The sequence below is a fragment of the Orbicella franksi genome, chromosome 15, assembly GCF_964199315.1.
Source record: "Orbicella franksi chromosome 15, jaOrbFran1.1, whole genome shotgun sequence".
NCBI lineage: Eukaryota > Metazoa > Cnidaria > Anthozoa > Scleractinia > Merulinidae > Orbicella > Orbicella franksi.
Genome location: NC_138159.1, coordinates 16,205,156 through 16,221,573, shown reverse-complemented (window position 1 = coordinate 16,221,573; position 16,418 = coordinate 16,205,156). Strand labels below are relative to the sequence as shown.

The 16,418-nt window shown below is 38.5% G+C and overlaps 3 protein-coding genes across 3 annotated transcripts in view; all 3 read right to left on the bottom strand.

Moving 5' to 3' along the window:
- The window catches only part of LOC145470678 (uncharacterized), a 30,631-nt gene extending 29,128 nt beyond the window's left edge, over positions 1-1,503 (bottom strand). Inside the window, exon 1 of the mRNA XM_081454500.1 lies at positions 357-1,503. Coding sequence (XP_081310626.1) covers positions 357-693 — 337 coding nt within the window. The 5' untranslated portion in view covers positions 694-1,503. The remainder of the gene's footprint in view (positions 1-356) is intronic.
- Positions 1,504-2,593: 1,090 nt separating this feature from the next.
- Positions 2,594-5,146, bottom strand: LOC145469258 (uncharacterized). Its single transcript, XM_081452944.1, has 4 exons — positions 5,110-5,146; positions 4,267-4,515; positions 3,506-3,817; positions 2,594-2,913 (listed from the first exon to the last, which is right to left on the bottom strand). The coding sequence occupies exons 1-4, from the start codon at positions 5,144-5,146 to the stop codon at positions 2,594-2,596; spliced, it is 918 nt and encodes a 305-aa protein (XP_081309070.1).
- A 26-nt stretch (positions 5,147-5,172) lies between these two features.
- Positions 5,173-14,721, bottom strand: LOC145470659 (uncharacterized). Its single transcript, XM_081454482.1, has 8 exons — positions 14,706-14,721; positions 13,599-13,643; positions 10,434-10,788; positions 9,182-9,331; positions 8,288-8,416; positions 7,418-7,546; positions 6,628-6,879; positions 5,173-6,101 (listed from the first exon to the last, which is right to left on the bottom strand). Exons 3-8 carry the CDS (start codon positions 10,759-10,761, stop codon positions 5,761-5,763), a joined length of 1,329 nt encoding a protein of 442 aa, XP_081310608.1. The 5' UTR covers positions 10,762-10,788; positions 13,599-13,643; positions 14,706-14,721; the 3' UTR covers positions 5,173-5,760.
- Between the last annotated feature and the right edge of the window lie 1,697 nt (positions 14,722-16,418).

The following is a 16,418-nucleotide window of genomic DNA, read 5'->3' as shown; positions in this document are numbered from 1 at the left end:
TACGTCTGTGTTCACAGGCTACAATACTTTGAGCTGCGAATGAGATCGAAGCGAATCTGCTCTCAGGGTAGCTACGAAAGATCTTTATAGAAATCGAGGATTTTTCTTATGAGTTAAGCCCGCCATCGGATGCGATTTGAGGTCGATTATGCGAAACTGCAAGGCCGCGCAACATCAAAAAGCGTATTAATATCGGTTTTAAACCTGAAATAAGTACTTGTATTTCTTAAACAAGAAAAGAGTAAGACCAATGGTTAAACAAAAGAACAAAAATGGAGTTTTTTTGTTCTTTTAGTGAGATAATAAAGCACGTTTTTATCAAGCTCTTGGTGATAGTTAGATCTTATGATACTTACTGCGCCAAGACACGTCAGTGTATCCACCAAATATGTATTGGCCAACTCTAATGATGGTCACTGTGGGTCCCTTTCCATCACAGTTGCTGTGGAATGTGGACGCAGCTGAGCCGTCTGTCCTTGCATGCCAGCACCGCACAAAGTAACTCTGCGATACGCTCGGGAGAGCTGGGTCTAAGTAAGTTATCAGCTTCCCCAAGTATTTGTTGTGATCGAGGTTGCCAAGAATTGCAGATGTTGCAAGGCCGCCTGGGTACGAGAGACAAAAGTTCAAAGCAACTGCAGTCGTACTGCTGGTTTTCACTGTCATGCCATCAACAATCAAGATTTTAATCATTCAATAAATTGAGTCAAGAATGTGAGATATAACAGATTATTGATTTATATACAACTTCGCAAAGACTTAGGTCTGCCTGTTTCTTCATACCTGTGTTATTCGAGAAATGCTTCTCTCAAATTTGTAGATAGAGCTTTGTATGGAGGCGCCGTGTTGGTGTCGCCAATAAAGTAACCATCAATTTTTATTTCTAAGTATGACAACGTCTCATAAAAATCGGCAATCTCTTCAACTGTCAATCGAGTTTATCTGTTAATCGTTTTCATGATAATATCGATTTTACTTAAAATACATCACGGCAAACTATCACCCCAAACCACTACATGATGTAAATTTTTCATCCATTTGACCAAGGAAAGTAATGGTCATAAAAAAAAAACTGATTCAAAGCACGTTTCAGCCTACGCCAAGCCAATCGAACTTCACAGTCGTTGAGGTCCAAGGCGGACTCTCATGTGGAAGGGTCTGGGATGCTCGTAATGTCTGAAACTGCTCTTTGTTCCGTTTCTGGATTTATTAAAAGCAGTCATTGTTTCAAGTTGTTTCACAACGAATGATTTCCATCACTTCTCATGAAAATTATTTCTCCATGAAACAATCGCAAACGTTGTTTTGTCATTTTAACGGACTCCGATTGAAAATTCAACAACAACTTTATTATTTATTATGACTCGCATATTTACAATTTTACAGAAATATATACACATTGAGTTAAAAAAAAAGCTTGACAATAGCAACAGCGCGAACCCGCAAGTAGCCTGGGCTCATCTAGGCAGGCCACATCTATATTTATATTAGACAATTCACCTTGCCTGTGATAAGAAACAAGGCTGAAACACCGAAAATAATTCAGAAATATTTACAGCAGTTATGGTTGAATGGGTTACTCGGTGATATTGACTAAAGAATGATGTCATATTTTCAATTACCTATATCGTAGAACACTTCAATATCAGAAGGAGTGAAATATAAAGCTCCAGTGAAAAACCCACAGTCGCCAGCTAAATATCCGTGGGGTACAGAATATGTAGAGCCACACCTGGTATAAGAATTGGTAGGTTGGTTGATGGTAGGGTTGTTTGATATGTAGATATCATGTACATGTCCTCCACCATAACCAAAAGTGGGTCCATAAGAGGAACACCTGTAGATTGCTTCGGTCTTTTTTTGATACTGAGTCAGCTTGACAGGATTATATCCATCTTTGTTGTAAAGCGAGAACAGGAAAGCTTTACTGGCTGAGGAGTAACTGCAAGAACCTGAAAATGATGAAGAAAAGCGGATTGTGGCATTTAGAAATAAAAACAAAAAGAAGCTGATAAAATAAAAATGCTTCAGAACAGAGAAACAACTGCAACAACAAGGAAAAAGTGTCTGACCACTGAAGTGGCTGGCAAAGACGTTATGTGAAAACTTTATCCTGAGGTCCTTACTGACTACAGGGGTAAATCGACAAATCATGCGAAAACAACGTTCATTTAACACAACAACAACCACAAGGGAACGAACTAATATCGATCAAATTAAAAGCATAATGTTTCTCCACAGCAACACCAACGGAAGCAAGAATACTTATTCATAAGGCCCAGCAAAATAATGAAAAATTATTGGACGAGATTGAGCAAAATATGGTGATTTGTCAGTGGCGAGCAGATCAATAATTGATCTTCGAGACACGAATCACGATATTTTGCGATATCGGAGATCAATAATTGCTTTTTTATTCGCTCACCAAGTTTGTTTTCATTTTTAAATCACTCTCCGTCTGATCGCTCAGGAAAGCGACCTGCCGTTTCCCACTTAAGAGTGTGGTTACAATTACACATGAGTAGAACTATTATTTGCATTTACACGGTATTACGCATGAGCAGACTATTATTTGCAGGCAGTTATTTGAAGGTCATGTGGTGGGCTCTCGGCCAATGAAAAGGAAGCAAATACATCGAATGATAATGATAAGTATATACGTACTTAGCCAAGACGTATCGGTATATCCACCAAATATGTATTGGCCAACTTTAATAATGGTCACAGTGGGTCCCTTTCCATCACAGTTGCTGTGGAATGTTGACGCATCCCAGCCGTCTGTCTTAGCATGCCAACATCGCTCAAAGTAAGTACGGGATGCACTCGGGGGAGCTGGGTCTAAGTAAGTTATCAGCTTCCCTAAGTATTTGCTGTGATCGAGATCGCCAAGAATAACAGATGCACCGAGGCCGCCTGGGTACGAGAAACAAGAGGTTAGCTGTGACATTGATTTTAGCCAAATTTAGGCAAACGAAATGACCGCTGAATTGGGGGAAATATAAAAACTAATCACTGAAAACAGTGAGGGAATATTTCAGTAACACAACTTATACAAAACAAGGTACGGATGGACAGAAATTGAAGAAGATTTAAACGGATGGCGAAAAGAGTTTTTGAAACATTTTATAGGCTGAACAGTTTTCAAAGTTTGTATCGTCTGCTTGCATTGTCATCTTTAATTATAACGCCTGGGAGAAGCATTTGTTTGTAATAAAGCTATGGCTTTGTTATTTAGATCCATAGAAGTAATGTCTTCGCTAACATTTAGTTTTACAGCGAGTATTTGACAAAACTAAATAAAATACACCAAACTCAGCTGGGCACAATCCTTGTAATACAACCGTTTCGCAGTAGCAAAACAGTCAGATTTTGAGGTCTTCTGTTCATCCGTTGTAATAGCCACATGTAGCTTCACAAGACTGAATGCAAATGTCAAACTCCTATCTAAAACCAATAACTGTCGCAAGTATTACATCAACCCAACAAAGAAAAACGAATTTATTACCTATTTCGTAAAACACTTCAATGTCAGTTGGCGTGAAATGACTGGTTCCAGTGAAAAATTCACAGCCAGCATTTGAATATCCGGAGGGGAAGGAGTAGGTTCCGCCACACTGGGTAGAAGAATTTTGGTTGGCCGTAGCGTTGTCCGATATGTAGATATCAGGCCCGTAACCGAAGCTGGGGCCGTAATTGGGCTCAGTGTACATTGCATACTGCTGATTTTGATACTGAGTCAGCTTCACAGGATTATATTCTTTGACATTGTAGAGCGAGAAGATGAAAGCTTTACTAGCTGAAGTATAACCGCCAGAATCTAAGATGAAAACAAGCGTATAAACATTCTGACAAACAAAGACATGTTAAAGTAACATTACCAAGGAAGTTAAAGTTAAAGTGCTTCAAAAGACAAAATTCTTGCAAAGTCGCAAAAGTGTCGCGAAATGTGCGCACCTCAAACTCGCGAAATAAACGTGTCGCGAAAATTTCATGTAATAAGTAAGGTAGAACAGAAAAATGCAGTTATAGCGCAACACAGTCGTAAGTCGAGAGGATTTCAAAGGTGTTTCGCATGATCTAACCCGTAATGCTTGAAAGCGTTATAAGATTATATTGGTGTTAAGCAATAACTTGTCATTGCATGAATAACATCGACATGTTCTACCTGTGGAGGAAAGCTGATAACAATGACAAGGTTTCACATTTGTCCAGAAGGCCTAAGAAACGAAGACAGTTCATACTGAAAACTTTCTCATAACTACTCACTTTGCCAAGACAGATCCGTATATCCACCAAATATGTAGCTACCGGACTTAATGATCGTCACTGTAGGTCCTCTTCCGTCACAGTTGTTGTGGAATGTAGATGCAGCCGAGCCGTCAGTCTTAGCATGCCAGCACCGTACAAACTCACTGCGGAATGCATCCGGGACGACTGGGTCTAAAAAAGAAATAAGCTTCCCCAAGTATTTGCCGAAATCGAGGCTTCCAATAATGGCCGATGTACCAAGGTCCCCTGTAGAATGAAACAAAATTTGTGGTTTGAAGTAAGATAAAAGCAAATGAGTTCATAGCTCTCGGCTGTTTACTATTTAAACGGCGAAACTGGTTCGTTAACGGTTTGCGCAAATGATAAGCAAAAATGCCTGATGGTAAGGTCCGTTCCGATTGACGATTTAGCATTTACTCAAAAAAAAAAAAAAACCAATTTACCAAAAGAGACTAGGACAAGTTCAATTTGATCATATTTCAAGATGGCGGCGAAGAATTGCAAATGGTAATAAGCACATTTTCCAGTCGGAAATTTCTGTTGAAAATTATAAAACTTCCCGTTCGGTTGAGCCAAAATTGTCTTACCATTTACATTCTGACCGATATTTGCGGAATTTTAGGGTAAATGGTCATTTAATGTCTTTTAATGAAATTTGATATATTGATTCGGTAAAATGAGTTTCAAATAAGATGTGTTTACGATATGATTGAAAAAAACTTTGCATCTTTCCTGGAAACATCCTCACGTCTTTCGAAAACTAAGGAAGACATGCTCAGAAAATGTTCCGAAATGATAAAAAGGCCTTGGGATAATATTTGAAAGTTTTAAAAGTCTTACGAAAGTAGTCAAAAATCTTTGCAACATAGTCGAACATCTACGGCTTCACTCTATAATGTAAGGTAAAGTCTGCATACGAGCCAAATGGCCCATCAGGCCGGAGCTTATCCCAGTTTCTGTAGCATGAAGTGACTAGAAATATTTCTACTCCCCCCTGGATGGGATGCTAGTCCATCGCAGGGTTACCCCCAACATTAAGTTCGCCGGTACCCATTTGTACACCTGGGTGGAGAAAGGCACTGTGAGAGTAAAGTGTCTTGCCCAAGAACACAACACAGTGTCCCCGGCCAGGGCTCGAACCCGAACCGCTCAATCCGGAGACGAGCGCACTAACCATGAGGCCACCGCGCCTCCCACAACTATGAAGTATATTGCAATTGATTGTACTGACAGAGGCAGGTGTCCTAAAGAAATTGTAGCGATTATGCTGAAAAACAAGTTACACGAGGACTTATCATGTGAACCAATCAAGCCAGAACCAAATACATGTAGCTAAGGAGAAGCGCGGGAAAAGGTGTGCGAAAGCTGTGTACGAGCGAGTTGCGATTGGTTTTGATCTTAGATTACTTCTGATTGGACGACAGCGTGGTGCGAGCATCGTAAGCCAGTCGCTTATTGTAGTGATTATTTTGGTTGAAACCACTTCATTTGCTAATATTCATTACCTATTTCGTAGAACACTTCAATGTTAGTAGGAGTGAACTTATCCCCTGCGGGACCAACGAAAAACCTGCAATCACCAGCTGAATATCCGGGGGGGACGGAGTACGTAGAGCCACATCGGGTAGAAGAATTTTGGTTGCTCAAAGCGTTGTCCGATATGTAGATGTCGTGATCCCCGCTATTAGAACCAAAAGTGGGTCCGTAATTGGAACAACCATACATTGCTTTTTCCTGATTTTGATACTGGGTCAGCTTAACAGGGTTATATCCTTTGTTGTTGTAAAGCGAGAAGATGAAAGCTTTGCTGGCTGTAGAGTAGTCGCAAGGAGCTGAAATGAAGAGAAACGTTTGAAACATTCTAAATACCTCGGCTGTAAACAAACACTGATGAAAAGGAATTGTATTGCCCGGAGGAGGGGGGGTACTTCCTTATATGGGCTATACAGGTATGTGCGGCTCCACAGGGTATGGCTTTTTAGCAGTTTTTGCCGTAAATAGAGTATAGATTTTGGCCATTTAGGTCCCAAATAGGGTATGGTTTTTGAACTCTAGTCTTGGATCGGGTATGTCTTATAGAAAAAGCTATCCTTCCACTAAAAGCACATAAACATTGCCTTTAACCTTGGTCTGAACTAAGGAACAAATTATAAGGCAGGTCTGAAACAAGGTATTGATTCAAGGGTCTGGTCTTAAATGAGGTATCGGATTTTTGGTCATGTCATTAATAAGGTAGGGAAAATCGCAGATTTTGGTCATAAATAGGGTATGGGTTTTGTGAAGCGGATCACACATCCCCGCCGAATTTTTCTGGGAGTACCACCCCCGGAGAAAGAATTGATACTAATTGATACTTACTGCTATGCCAGGACACGTCGGTATATGCACCAAATATGTAGTTGCCGGACTTAAAGATGGTTACGGTGGGTCCTTTTCCATCACAGTTGTCGTGGAATATCGATGCAGCCGAGCCGTCAGTCTTGGCATGCCAGCACCGCACAAACCCACTACGCTGTGAGCTCAGGAGGACTGGGTCCAAAAAGGAAATCAGCTTCTCAGTGTAATTTTTGCGATCGAGACCAGCAAGAATAACGGATGAACCGAGGCCACCTGGGTAAGAGAAAATAGCAAAGTGAGGCTAAAGTACTTTGAGTCAAAAGAAAAAGCAGGAGCCATCTTAACTAAATTAGCAAATTATGGTAAAAGGTTAAGTCGGCATACGGGCCAATTGGCCCGGCCAAATATCAGGCCGGAGCTTATCCCGGTTTTTGTGGTATGAAGGGATTAGGAGTATTTCTACTCCTCCCTCCTTCCCCCCACTGGTACTCATTTATACTCCTGGGTGGAGAGAGGCACTGTGAGAGTAAAGTGTCTTGCCCAAGAACACAACACAATGTCCCCGGCCAAGACTCGAACCCAGACCGCTCGATCCGGAGTCGAGCGCACTTACCATGAGGCCCCCGCGAACATGAGCCACCCACAAAGGCTTTGTCTTTGTATGAGATAAAAATAGATCTTGATCTTTTTGCTCACCCCCACGTGGCGCGCGAAGGAAACAAAAGCCATCCCAAGATCACAAAGGTAGGGACAGAAGGGTTCGAATATTAATTTATATAATCATTGGAAACATGACAGGCGAAAGACTCACGGAAACTTGTGCAGTATTTTCCGTTTCCGAAATATGTTGGTTTGCAGGAGCATATGTAGGATCCCACAGTATTGTTACAGTCGGCATTGACGTCACAATCATGTGACCCGTCGGCACATTCGTCAGCATCTGTAAAGCAAAGGAAAAGAAGCGCAATGGGTGACTTGTGGACGAAGATTTTCCATGGTGATCCGAAGGCATTAAACGAATCTTTACGATTGTCTTCCGAAGTTTGCCGAAGATTCTCAGATGTACCGACTCTTGATAACTTTAATTCTGCTCTTTTCAAGCACTCATTTTCTTATCGAAATGATTAAAACCCGTTTTCCTGTTGAAATTTGCTCCAGCACTTTGCTATAGCCTTGCCTTAGTGCGAAACCTCTGACGCAGCCTGTAGTTAGTTTGCTTTGTACAACAGGTGCAAAGATCAATAAACGAGTGGTAATCGAGGGATTGTCAGCTAGCACTCAAATGAACTACGTCACGGTTTGCGCATCTTGAAAAGTTTAGCCTAAATTTTTCAAGTTCGTCGTTTGTAATCCGAGTCAATCCTCTCCATCCTTAACCATCCTTGTTCCTTTATGGTTGATTATTATCTCTTTAGTGTTTTTCTATCTTAGTAAATTTATATTTTCAGGTTTCCTTCAATTTAAATTCAATTTTGTACGTGGCCAAAATGACTCAAAATAACGTAACTGAGCTCCTTTAAATTCGAGCGAAGTAAAAAATTATAACACAAGATATGAGATTCTGAGACTGCTGTTTAGAGTTTGCCAAAACCGTGGACAAGAATTCATACCTACACACCTACTTTATTTGAAAAGGTCGAGTTCAGGCAGCACTAGGCTGACCAAGTCATGTTATACTTACCAACGCAACCTTTTCCATCCTGATAAATAAACCCAGTCCTGTTACATAAGCAGCGATAAGAACCAATGGTATTCTGACACGTGGCACTCTCGTGACAAACAGGAACTGAGGAATTGCATTCGTCCAGGTCTGAGGGAAGGATAGCAAAATACACTGATCTTTTTTAAGGTTTTGAAATGGATAGAATTCGTTAACAACACCTCTGATTTTGGAGTCTCATAGAGGTCCATATTATCAAGTCAAGCTACCATTTTAAGGGTAAAGACTACAAATGTTCCTAGTTAAAGGACCTACTTCACGGTTTGCTCATATTGAAAAGTTTAGCCTATTTTTTTGAAGTTCTTCTTTTGTAAACCGCGTCAGTCTTCTCCATTCTAGACCATCCTTGTTTCTTTATGGTTTATTAATATCTCTTTAGTGTTTCTCTATCTTAGAAAACTATTACTTTCGGGTTTCCTTCAATTTGAAGTTAATTTTGTAGTCTTTACCAGTAGTGAATGTACATAATGAGAGGTCTGAAATCTAAATATTGAAATTTGAAAGTAGCCCACCTTAGAATCAAATCAATGTATTTTGCCCAAAGTTTCCCAGAGAGGTTGTTGTAAATGGTAATTACTATTTTAAGTCTAAAAGAACCCCGACCTTGAATTTCCTTGACTCTAGCGCTACAAATAGACGATTTCCTCTTGTTAAATACTGCAAAAAAATCTAGATATCTGTATAAGACGTCAGGGTTAGAAAAAGACCTTGTCATAATCAAAAATACATTTTTTATTGTTACGTGTGAAAACCATATATAATGTTTCGTAACTTTTTTCCTCATTTTGCTGCAAAAGCTGTGTGCAACTGGACACCTCAAAACAGCGACAAAAAAAGAAAACTGGGTAAAGTTACCTTCGGTTTTCATGTCACAGTATGCAAGTGCAACGTTGTCTGGTACAATAGAATAAAACCAGTATGTTCCACTGACGGCTTGTCCTCCTTCACTCGCCTTGATTTCATGGCACGATTCAGCAGGCAGTTCAGGAATGGAACCGAGGGGGACTGGAAAGCGAATATTATTCATTAGCTCTTATTAAAGAAAAGCACAAATTTTCTCCAAAACTTTCTTTTTCGCCATAAATCGGTCCAATTGACCATTCTTAGTCTTTAACGAGCAAAATTTGGCTCGATGAAGGAATTCATACATTTTTGTTTAACCGAGCTTAGTCGGTCTGTATGGGAGAATCTTGACCAAGGTCGTGAGTACAGACCTCACTGCGTTCGGTCTGTATGCAAGACCGAGATCAAGATTCTCCCATACAGACCGACTAAGCTCGGTTAATAAGATGTTTATTACATGGCACAAAAGAAAAATTTGATTCTTCTAATGTAACTGGTTTGTACTAGCTGGCATTTTCCTTGCGAACCGCGATGAGCTGAACTTAAATCGGCCAAAGTTTGCTCGTCCTCTTTAATATTTTTTTTCTCATCAGGCGTTTTGGCACTTCCAGTAATAGTTTTTTAAGGAAATAGTCAACATTTTTGTATTGTAGTTTACAGCTTTTTCACCGCAAAATGTAACCGATTTAGGTGCCGGTCTAAATGGGAAAATCTAGACCGCGGTCAATATCGATTTTAGCCGATCAAATTCGTGAATTCGGTAGTTCCCAGTCCTTGTGAAACACATGTACAACCGTATAATAATCCGTGATATTAACCAGGTGTGTTACAGTTCCCGTGTGATTCTTGAATCATACTGAGGATGTTATCTATATATCGACATCATTTCATATACGTTTAAAGCGTAGAGAGCAGAATAATTAATGCATTTTGATCGGTTTATTCGAAGGATTCCCAGAGATTTTTTGACAACCTACAAAGATTCCAAAGTTTAACCGAAGACCTACAAAATTTCCGAAGATGACCCGACGAATTCCGACGATTTCCCAAGGTGATGTAAAGGCTCGTCAAGATGTAGAGAATTTCCAACATTCATCCGAAGTGTCCGACAATTTCAATCGTTATTGCATATATTTTTTCATCATGATAATTTTGCAATTCGTATTACCAACGTATGCATGATGTGCCTCTTTTCTTAAATCGAGAAACGAGAAATTCACTAAACCGGGTAAGAAAGGAACTTGATAAAACTATGATTAGTTACCTCTACCAAAGTCTCGTCTAAAGTAATATCTGTCAGGGTCTGGAACAAAATCTTCAGGTCTCGCTTCCTTGGTGCGATTGTTCAATTCACACATCTCTTTGGAAATAACGTAGTTGAAACTTTGGCACCGTAAGTCAAGGCGACACTCCTTAAGACAAACATACGAAGGATCTGTCATCCGTTTGAAGATGTGTCTCTGTAACATCATGCCAAACTGGGAAGCTTCTTTTCGACTTTGTCTGCTAGATTGCTGTGCCTCCACGTTACAAAACAGTTGCGATACTCCAAGCACAGCTGCTAGGTAAAAAAGCCATTTGACAAAAGCCATTACGCTCGAGTCCTTGGCAAGACAATCCTTAAAATCAACACAATGTAAAATAATTGTGAGTGTGCTTTGATAGTTTGAAATCATTTGGCAATTTAGCGCATGACATTTTTTTTTAAAAAACTTAAATAATATTCTATAACAAATTTATTTTTTGAAATTTAAATTTTACCCAACAAACTTAGTATGTGGAAACGGTGCCTTGTCATCAAGATTAATCACCTTCGAGAACTTGTTCGTAAAACACCCCGGACATTTGAGAACACTCGAGAAATGTAGAGAGCACTCGCCTGCGGCTCGTGTTTTCTAGATTTCCCTCGTATTCTCAAATGCCCGTCGTGTCAGTTTTATCACAGTGTAATACACGGCTTAGGCTTCTTTATTTGTTAAATAAAATATATTTTCCCCACGAAACTTAACTTCTTTACTTCCTGAACGAATTGAGGAAAATTTCATAGAAAACTTTGATGGAAGTGACTCTCGGGAAAAAATTTTCGCCCTGGGCTATATAACTTCAATAAAAACTGGTTCTGAACTAGAAAAAAAGAACAAATTAAATTAATGGACCTGTTCAGTTAAATTGATGTCAAAAACATGAAAAGAAACATGACCACAAATATATTTATCGACGTTTCGGCGAAATTCCCCTACATCCAGGAAAACGGAGACTGATTTTAAGTTCAAGAAAGTCGCCAATTTGTGGTCTTATTTTATTTTACTGACGTTTCGTTTATTTAAAATTAGTTATACTGAATAAAAACAATACAGTTAATTATTTCAGTTTGAATACTTTCTCTACTCAACACGTTTTGACAATGTTAAAAGACTTAAAAGTTTAGTTTTGTTCTGACACAAAATGGATGAAGCACAAAATCTGCTAATAAGACTGCTTAATTATAAACCCGTTGTTTATCAGTGAAATGAAGCTATTTACAGTTATGCATATTTGTGGCTTTTTCCATTTGTGAAAGTTCGATCTATATTAAAAATTGAATACACCATACGCCCGGGCTAAAAGGTTTGTAAATATTATTGGTTCATTAAGTCATGTCCGTTAATTTCGTTTTGCCTGTGAAATTAATAGTCGTATTCACTTCTTCACCCATAAAGGAAGGTTTAAAAGCAGATTTCTAAGTGCTATAAGTGCGCTTGGACTAAACCACCTAGATTCGCCTTGATAACAGAATATATGATGGAGAGTCATTCTTGACTAAGGAGAACACATTGAAAACGCAACGACACAAAGGGATATGACTGGCCCCAATTAAAAACGCAACAATTAACGTTCATTTTTCCATTTTGGATTTGCATTTGAAGAAATGTCAGTCAGGGAAATCACATGATTATCGTGAGGCCATCGTTTTCGAAAAGCTCCGTTTTCAAAATGTTTTCCGTCCACACGAAAACGAAAAGCCGGCGTTTTCAAATTCCTGGCTTGAAGAGCGTTTTCGAAAAGCTCCATTTTCGTGACGGATTAGTATGCACTGTAGGCCTAACCGCAGAAATGAAGCTGCGTTTTCAAATTTATCCGGCCTGAGAAATGCGTATCCTGGACTCTTGTTCAGCTTTTATCATAATAATATGTGTGAAAAGATTAAATTGATAACTCAGCATTTTTTTCGGCAAATTCACCTCGGGCTGATAAATTCTTCAACCAAACTTCAACTACTCTTCCGCACAGCTGAAAAAATTCATTAGTACTGAATTAGGTCCTGAAAGTGCTATTTACAACAAAAAGAGGCATACTCTTGAACAAAATTTAAAAGGAGGAAAGAATCTTTCGCTGTGTCAACAAATGTTAATAATTAAACGGCACCTTTTCCGTTAATGGCTTTAGCTTGGAAAAGCGAAAATATATTGTTTCTACTTAATTCGCGAACTAAACTTACGTTGCTAAAAATCATATTTAGTAAAGTTCTAAATTGTGACTCAGGACGTGTTTTTCATGCAATTGCTTTCAGTAAAGGTTTGCAATAAGTTTTTCTTTTGAATTATTAAAAATAAAAAAGGAAAACTTTGTAAGTTGAGTAAAATTAGAATTCATCAGGGATATGTCATTTTGTGGTTTTAACTCATTTATATATCGAACCTCTACTTCGTTTGGAACTATTTTTCGGTAAATTACAAAAACACTGTTTGTCATTTCCCAGTTTCAATGACCTAAAAAGCTTAGTTTTCTTTTTCCTGCGACAAGCTATTGATCGAATTTACGAATCCAAAGAACACGATCAAATGTTGTTTTTCAATATAACTGATGAATTAAAACATTTGTGGCTTTTCGGTTTCATTTGTGAAGTTTTGAGGATGTATAATGTATTATTTACCCGCGTGAATAGGTAAATAATATTTTTATTATGTAATGAGCGTTGATTTTGTATTGCATGGGAAATATTGTTATATACTTGTTTGCTTCGTTCATCTGAGGTCCGATTACATTGCTCTAGCTTTCTTTTGCAAAACATAGTTAAAAAGGGAAGTGTATTCAATGCTTTCTTTTATGGAAAATCACCTGTCAATAGCACTTAATTGCTTTTAACAAACGTGACAACAAAAGGAGTCAGTCGTGTAACGTAGTTGTTATAAATAAGTATAAATAAGTTGAAGCAAGCCTGAAATTCTCCGCTAATCTTCAACGCAACGAAGAATTAAAATCGCAGATTGAACATCATTGATTAAGAAAGAAGAAGCTTGCGCACGCACAGTTCCAACTCGCTTTGGGTTAATTGATTCACAATTCTATTTCCGGGCTGTGGAGAAATGGGAAGCCGTATGTGGTCCAGTGTCCGCATTTATAAATTTTAATTCTTATTTCGAGGAATAAATATAATCCATTGACTTACAGAAATGGAAAAGAGTGCACTTCTGTCCGCAGTCCTGGGTTCAAACTGGAGGGGAAAAAATACACTTTTTTTCAACACCTTTGTGCAGTTTTGAAGAATTGCTTTTTTATCGTGTCTCGTCACTACCACCTTTTTTAGCGTGTCAAAAACTATGCCACAGACTCGTTTTGACAAAATGGGCGATGAACATGCTTAAAAACAGCTGCTCCAACGTAAATGTTTTCTGTCATAATTTGGTCAAGAGCAAAATAAAGTCTCGCTGTTTTATTCTTAAACAGAGGCTGTATCGCGGAGAGGGGTGGCTCCCATATGAAAACGTCGGGAATACTCGTCAAAAAAAATTGAATTTAACTAAAGCAGACCAATATGGGCGTGTCTCGAGCTTTATTTGACCTCTAAATACTTAAAACGAAGAAGGGTTGAATATATCAAATTGTAGAAACGAGGGATTTCATGGAGGTACTGGAAATTTTTGGCATCTACTGTTGGGCAAAGGAGCCCGGGCTTGTAGACCGGACTCCACAGCTAGCTAGAGAGCTGCGCAAATCGAGCCTAAAAACGGAAATGAGAGCGTTTTTTAACTGTCATTTCTTCGAGTGCACCCTAAAAGATACATTGACAGCTAAAACTAGTGGCATTTCGTCCTGAACACTCCAAGCGAGACCAAAATCCTTGATTTACACCTCAAAGCGAGACGACGAACATCCCCGACCTTTTCATAGGGGATTGCCCCTTAGCTGTATGTGTGTCCTTGATGGAAATACAGCTGGAAAGTTTATGCTGCCTGTTTTGTTACTGCAACTATAGAGTCTAAATGCATAATAATTCTAGTTTAACACTTATGAGACTGATGAAACCGTATAAAGCTTGTTCCTTTTCTTTTCGCTTGTGCTATGTTATAGACAGTGAACGTTGTGTATCTCTGAAAAATATGAAAATTTTGTTGTCGTATATAAATTAGGGGCATTTTCCGTGAGTAGTTAACTCAGCATGCTATAAACGAAAAGCTAATGGTTTTTAGGACGAGCAACCGCAAATCACTAGCTACTAAATCCCTTTTGGTTAATGCTAGGAGAGGCATACTCAGTAAAAACCTGTTTTGCCCACCTTCTCTTCAGTTGTTCCTTTTGGCCATGAGCTCTTGTCAAAAGTCAAACACAGCTAAATGGAGAGAGAAGCTTTTGAATTTTCAGTGGACAAGTCCTCCTACTAAATGGCAGGTGGCTGCAATATAATGCTCTTGTTTACCTACTTCACAGACACTATTTCTGATGGATAATGAATTGTCGCATGAATAGCCTGATCATCTATTGAAATTGCAATAACAATAGCTAATATACCATATGCTTGTGAAATGTCTGGATGTTAAATTAACAGGTTTCTTGCCGGCTTCGACCCGGGAACGTTTTTTTTTAACATCAACGGTTTTTAAATTAATCTTTTTCACCTATAAAAGATTTCAGTAATGACAGTAAGCTTATTTTCGAGAGAGAGCATTTGGTAATTAAATGGAGTAAAACAACGCAATTAAATGTTTGTATCGTTTTACAAGCGAACTAATTATATTATTCGGTTTCATAGAAGCTTAATTTCAAAATTGAACGGTGACAAAACGTCTTACTGGAATTTCTCAACACTCCAAAGACAAAAACTTCAAAGGATCTTGTAAGACTTCTCAGAATCGAGTTTAGCTGAGATATAACGCGCCTCTGCTTAGTTTTCCAACCCGAATCTTCAACCAGGATCAACGGGCTCCTGCTTCAAGTAAATAAACAAAAGAAAAATACAAGTTGAAAGAGAAAAATAAACCCTTTGGGAGACCCTGGCCCCGTACATGTAACCCAACATAAATTACTTGCAAATAACTCGGACGATTTTAATTTCGGACAAAAAACTGTCCCAAAATAAAATCGTCCGAAATGTTTAAAGTACAGTATAACACTTTTAAATAGCTCTATAGCCACCAGTTTCTTTTATGGAGCGATCAGAGTTCGCTCCATAAAAGAAACTAGCGGCTTTAGAGCTATTTATCTGAACTAGTTGAGACACAGTTTAGGGGCCCGAAGATACGTAACGGATTGATAGAAATTTTCTTATTTTCCCGTCGGTATATCTCCAAAGCCAAAACTATCATTCTAACAGATATTGTTTCAGTCTAACACGTGTTTTTTATGTTTCAGGAAAATGTCTAAAATTTTTTTGGACGGTGTAGGTTCGCAAGCATTCTTGAGATATGAGAATGGTATAATTCCCAGAAGATTCTTGGACTATATTGTGGTTAATTAGAGTGTCATTCCGTTCCCATAACAGTAGTACCCCATGAACACAAAGGATTTTCTGTGTAGGTCTCTAATTCAGGCTTTGGCTTTAAAATTGTTTTGGCGATGTCCACGGAACAATTAGCGACAATGTATTGAGACTGAAGAAGTAAAAAACAATCTGTAAAAAGAATAAATTGACGGAACGAAACAGCTTAGGTGAGGCTGGAGTCTTTGTAAATGGAAAAGTATATGGTTTTTACTGAAGCAACAGACAAATGGCTGTACAAAGAATCTGTTGTTAGCACAGGGGAAAAATATTTTATTGGGAATATATTTTGAATATATGTAAAAGAGAAAATCGTTTAAATGAAACAAATCAGTGTGCTTTTAGTTTTTTACCTTTTTATTTATTTCTCTTAAACGCCCGCGGCGCACAAAAGTTCAGACGTTCTATCAAAGCGCTGAGACTGTGAGTCTTAATTCTCTTGGTTTAACCGTAGGAAATTTTTAGTGCACATAAACCGTATCAAAAAAAAAAAAAATTAAATTTACCATATTT

Excerpts from the sequence above, each read along its gene's own strand:
- LOC145470659 (XM_081454482.1), bottom strand. The coding sequence starts at position 10,761 with ATGGCTTTTGTCAAATGGCTTTTTTACCTAGCAGCTGTGCTTGGAGTA. Across the intron at positions 8,417-9,181 it reads CTGTGACATGAAAACCGAAG|ACCTGGACGAATGCAATTCC; the intron begins GTAACTTTACCC and ends TCCTTCCCTCAG. Across the intron at positions 7,547-8,287 it reads GGATGGAAAAGGTTGCGTTG|ATGCTGACGAATGTGCCGAC; the intron begins GTAAGTATAACA and ends TTTGCTTTACAG.
- LOC145469258 (XM_081452944.1), bottom strand. The coding sequence starts at position 5,146 with ATGTTCGACTATGTTGCAAAGATTTTTGACTACTTTC. Across the intron at positions 4,516-5,109 it reads AAAGATTTTTGACTACTTTC|GGGACCTTGGTACATCGGCC; the intron begins GTAAGACTTTTA and ends TTCATTCTACAG. Across the intron at positions 2,914-3,505 it reads TGAAGTGTTTTACGAAATAG|GCGGCCTCGGTGCATCTGTT; the intron begins GTAATAAATTCG and ends TCTCGTACCCAG.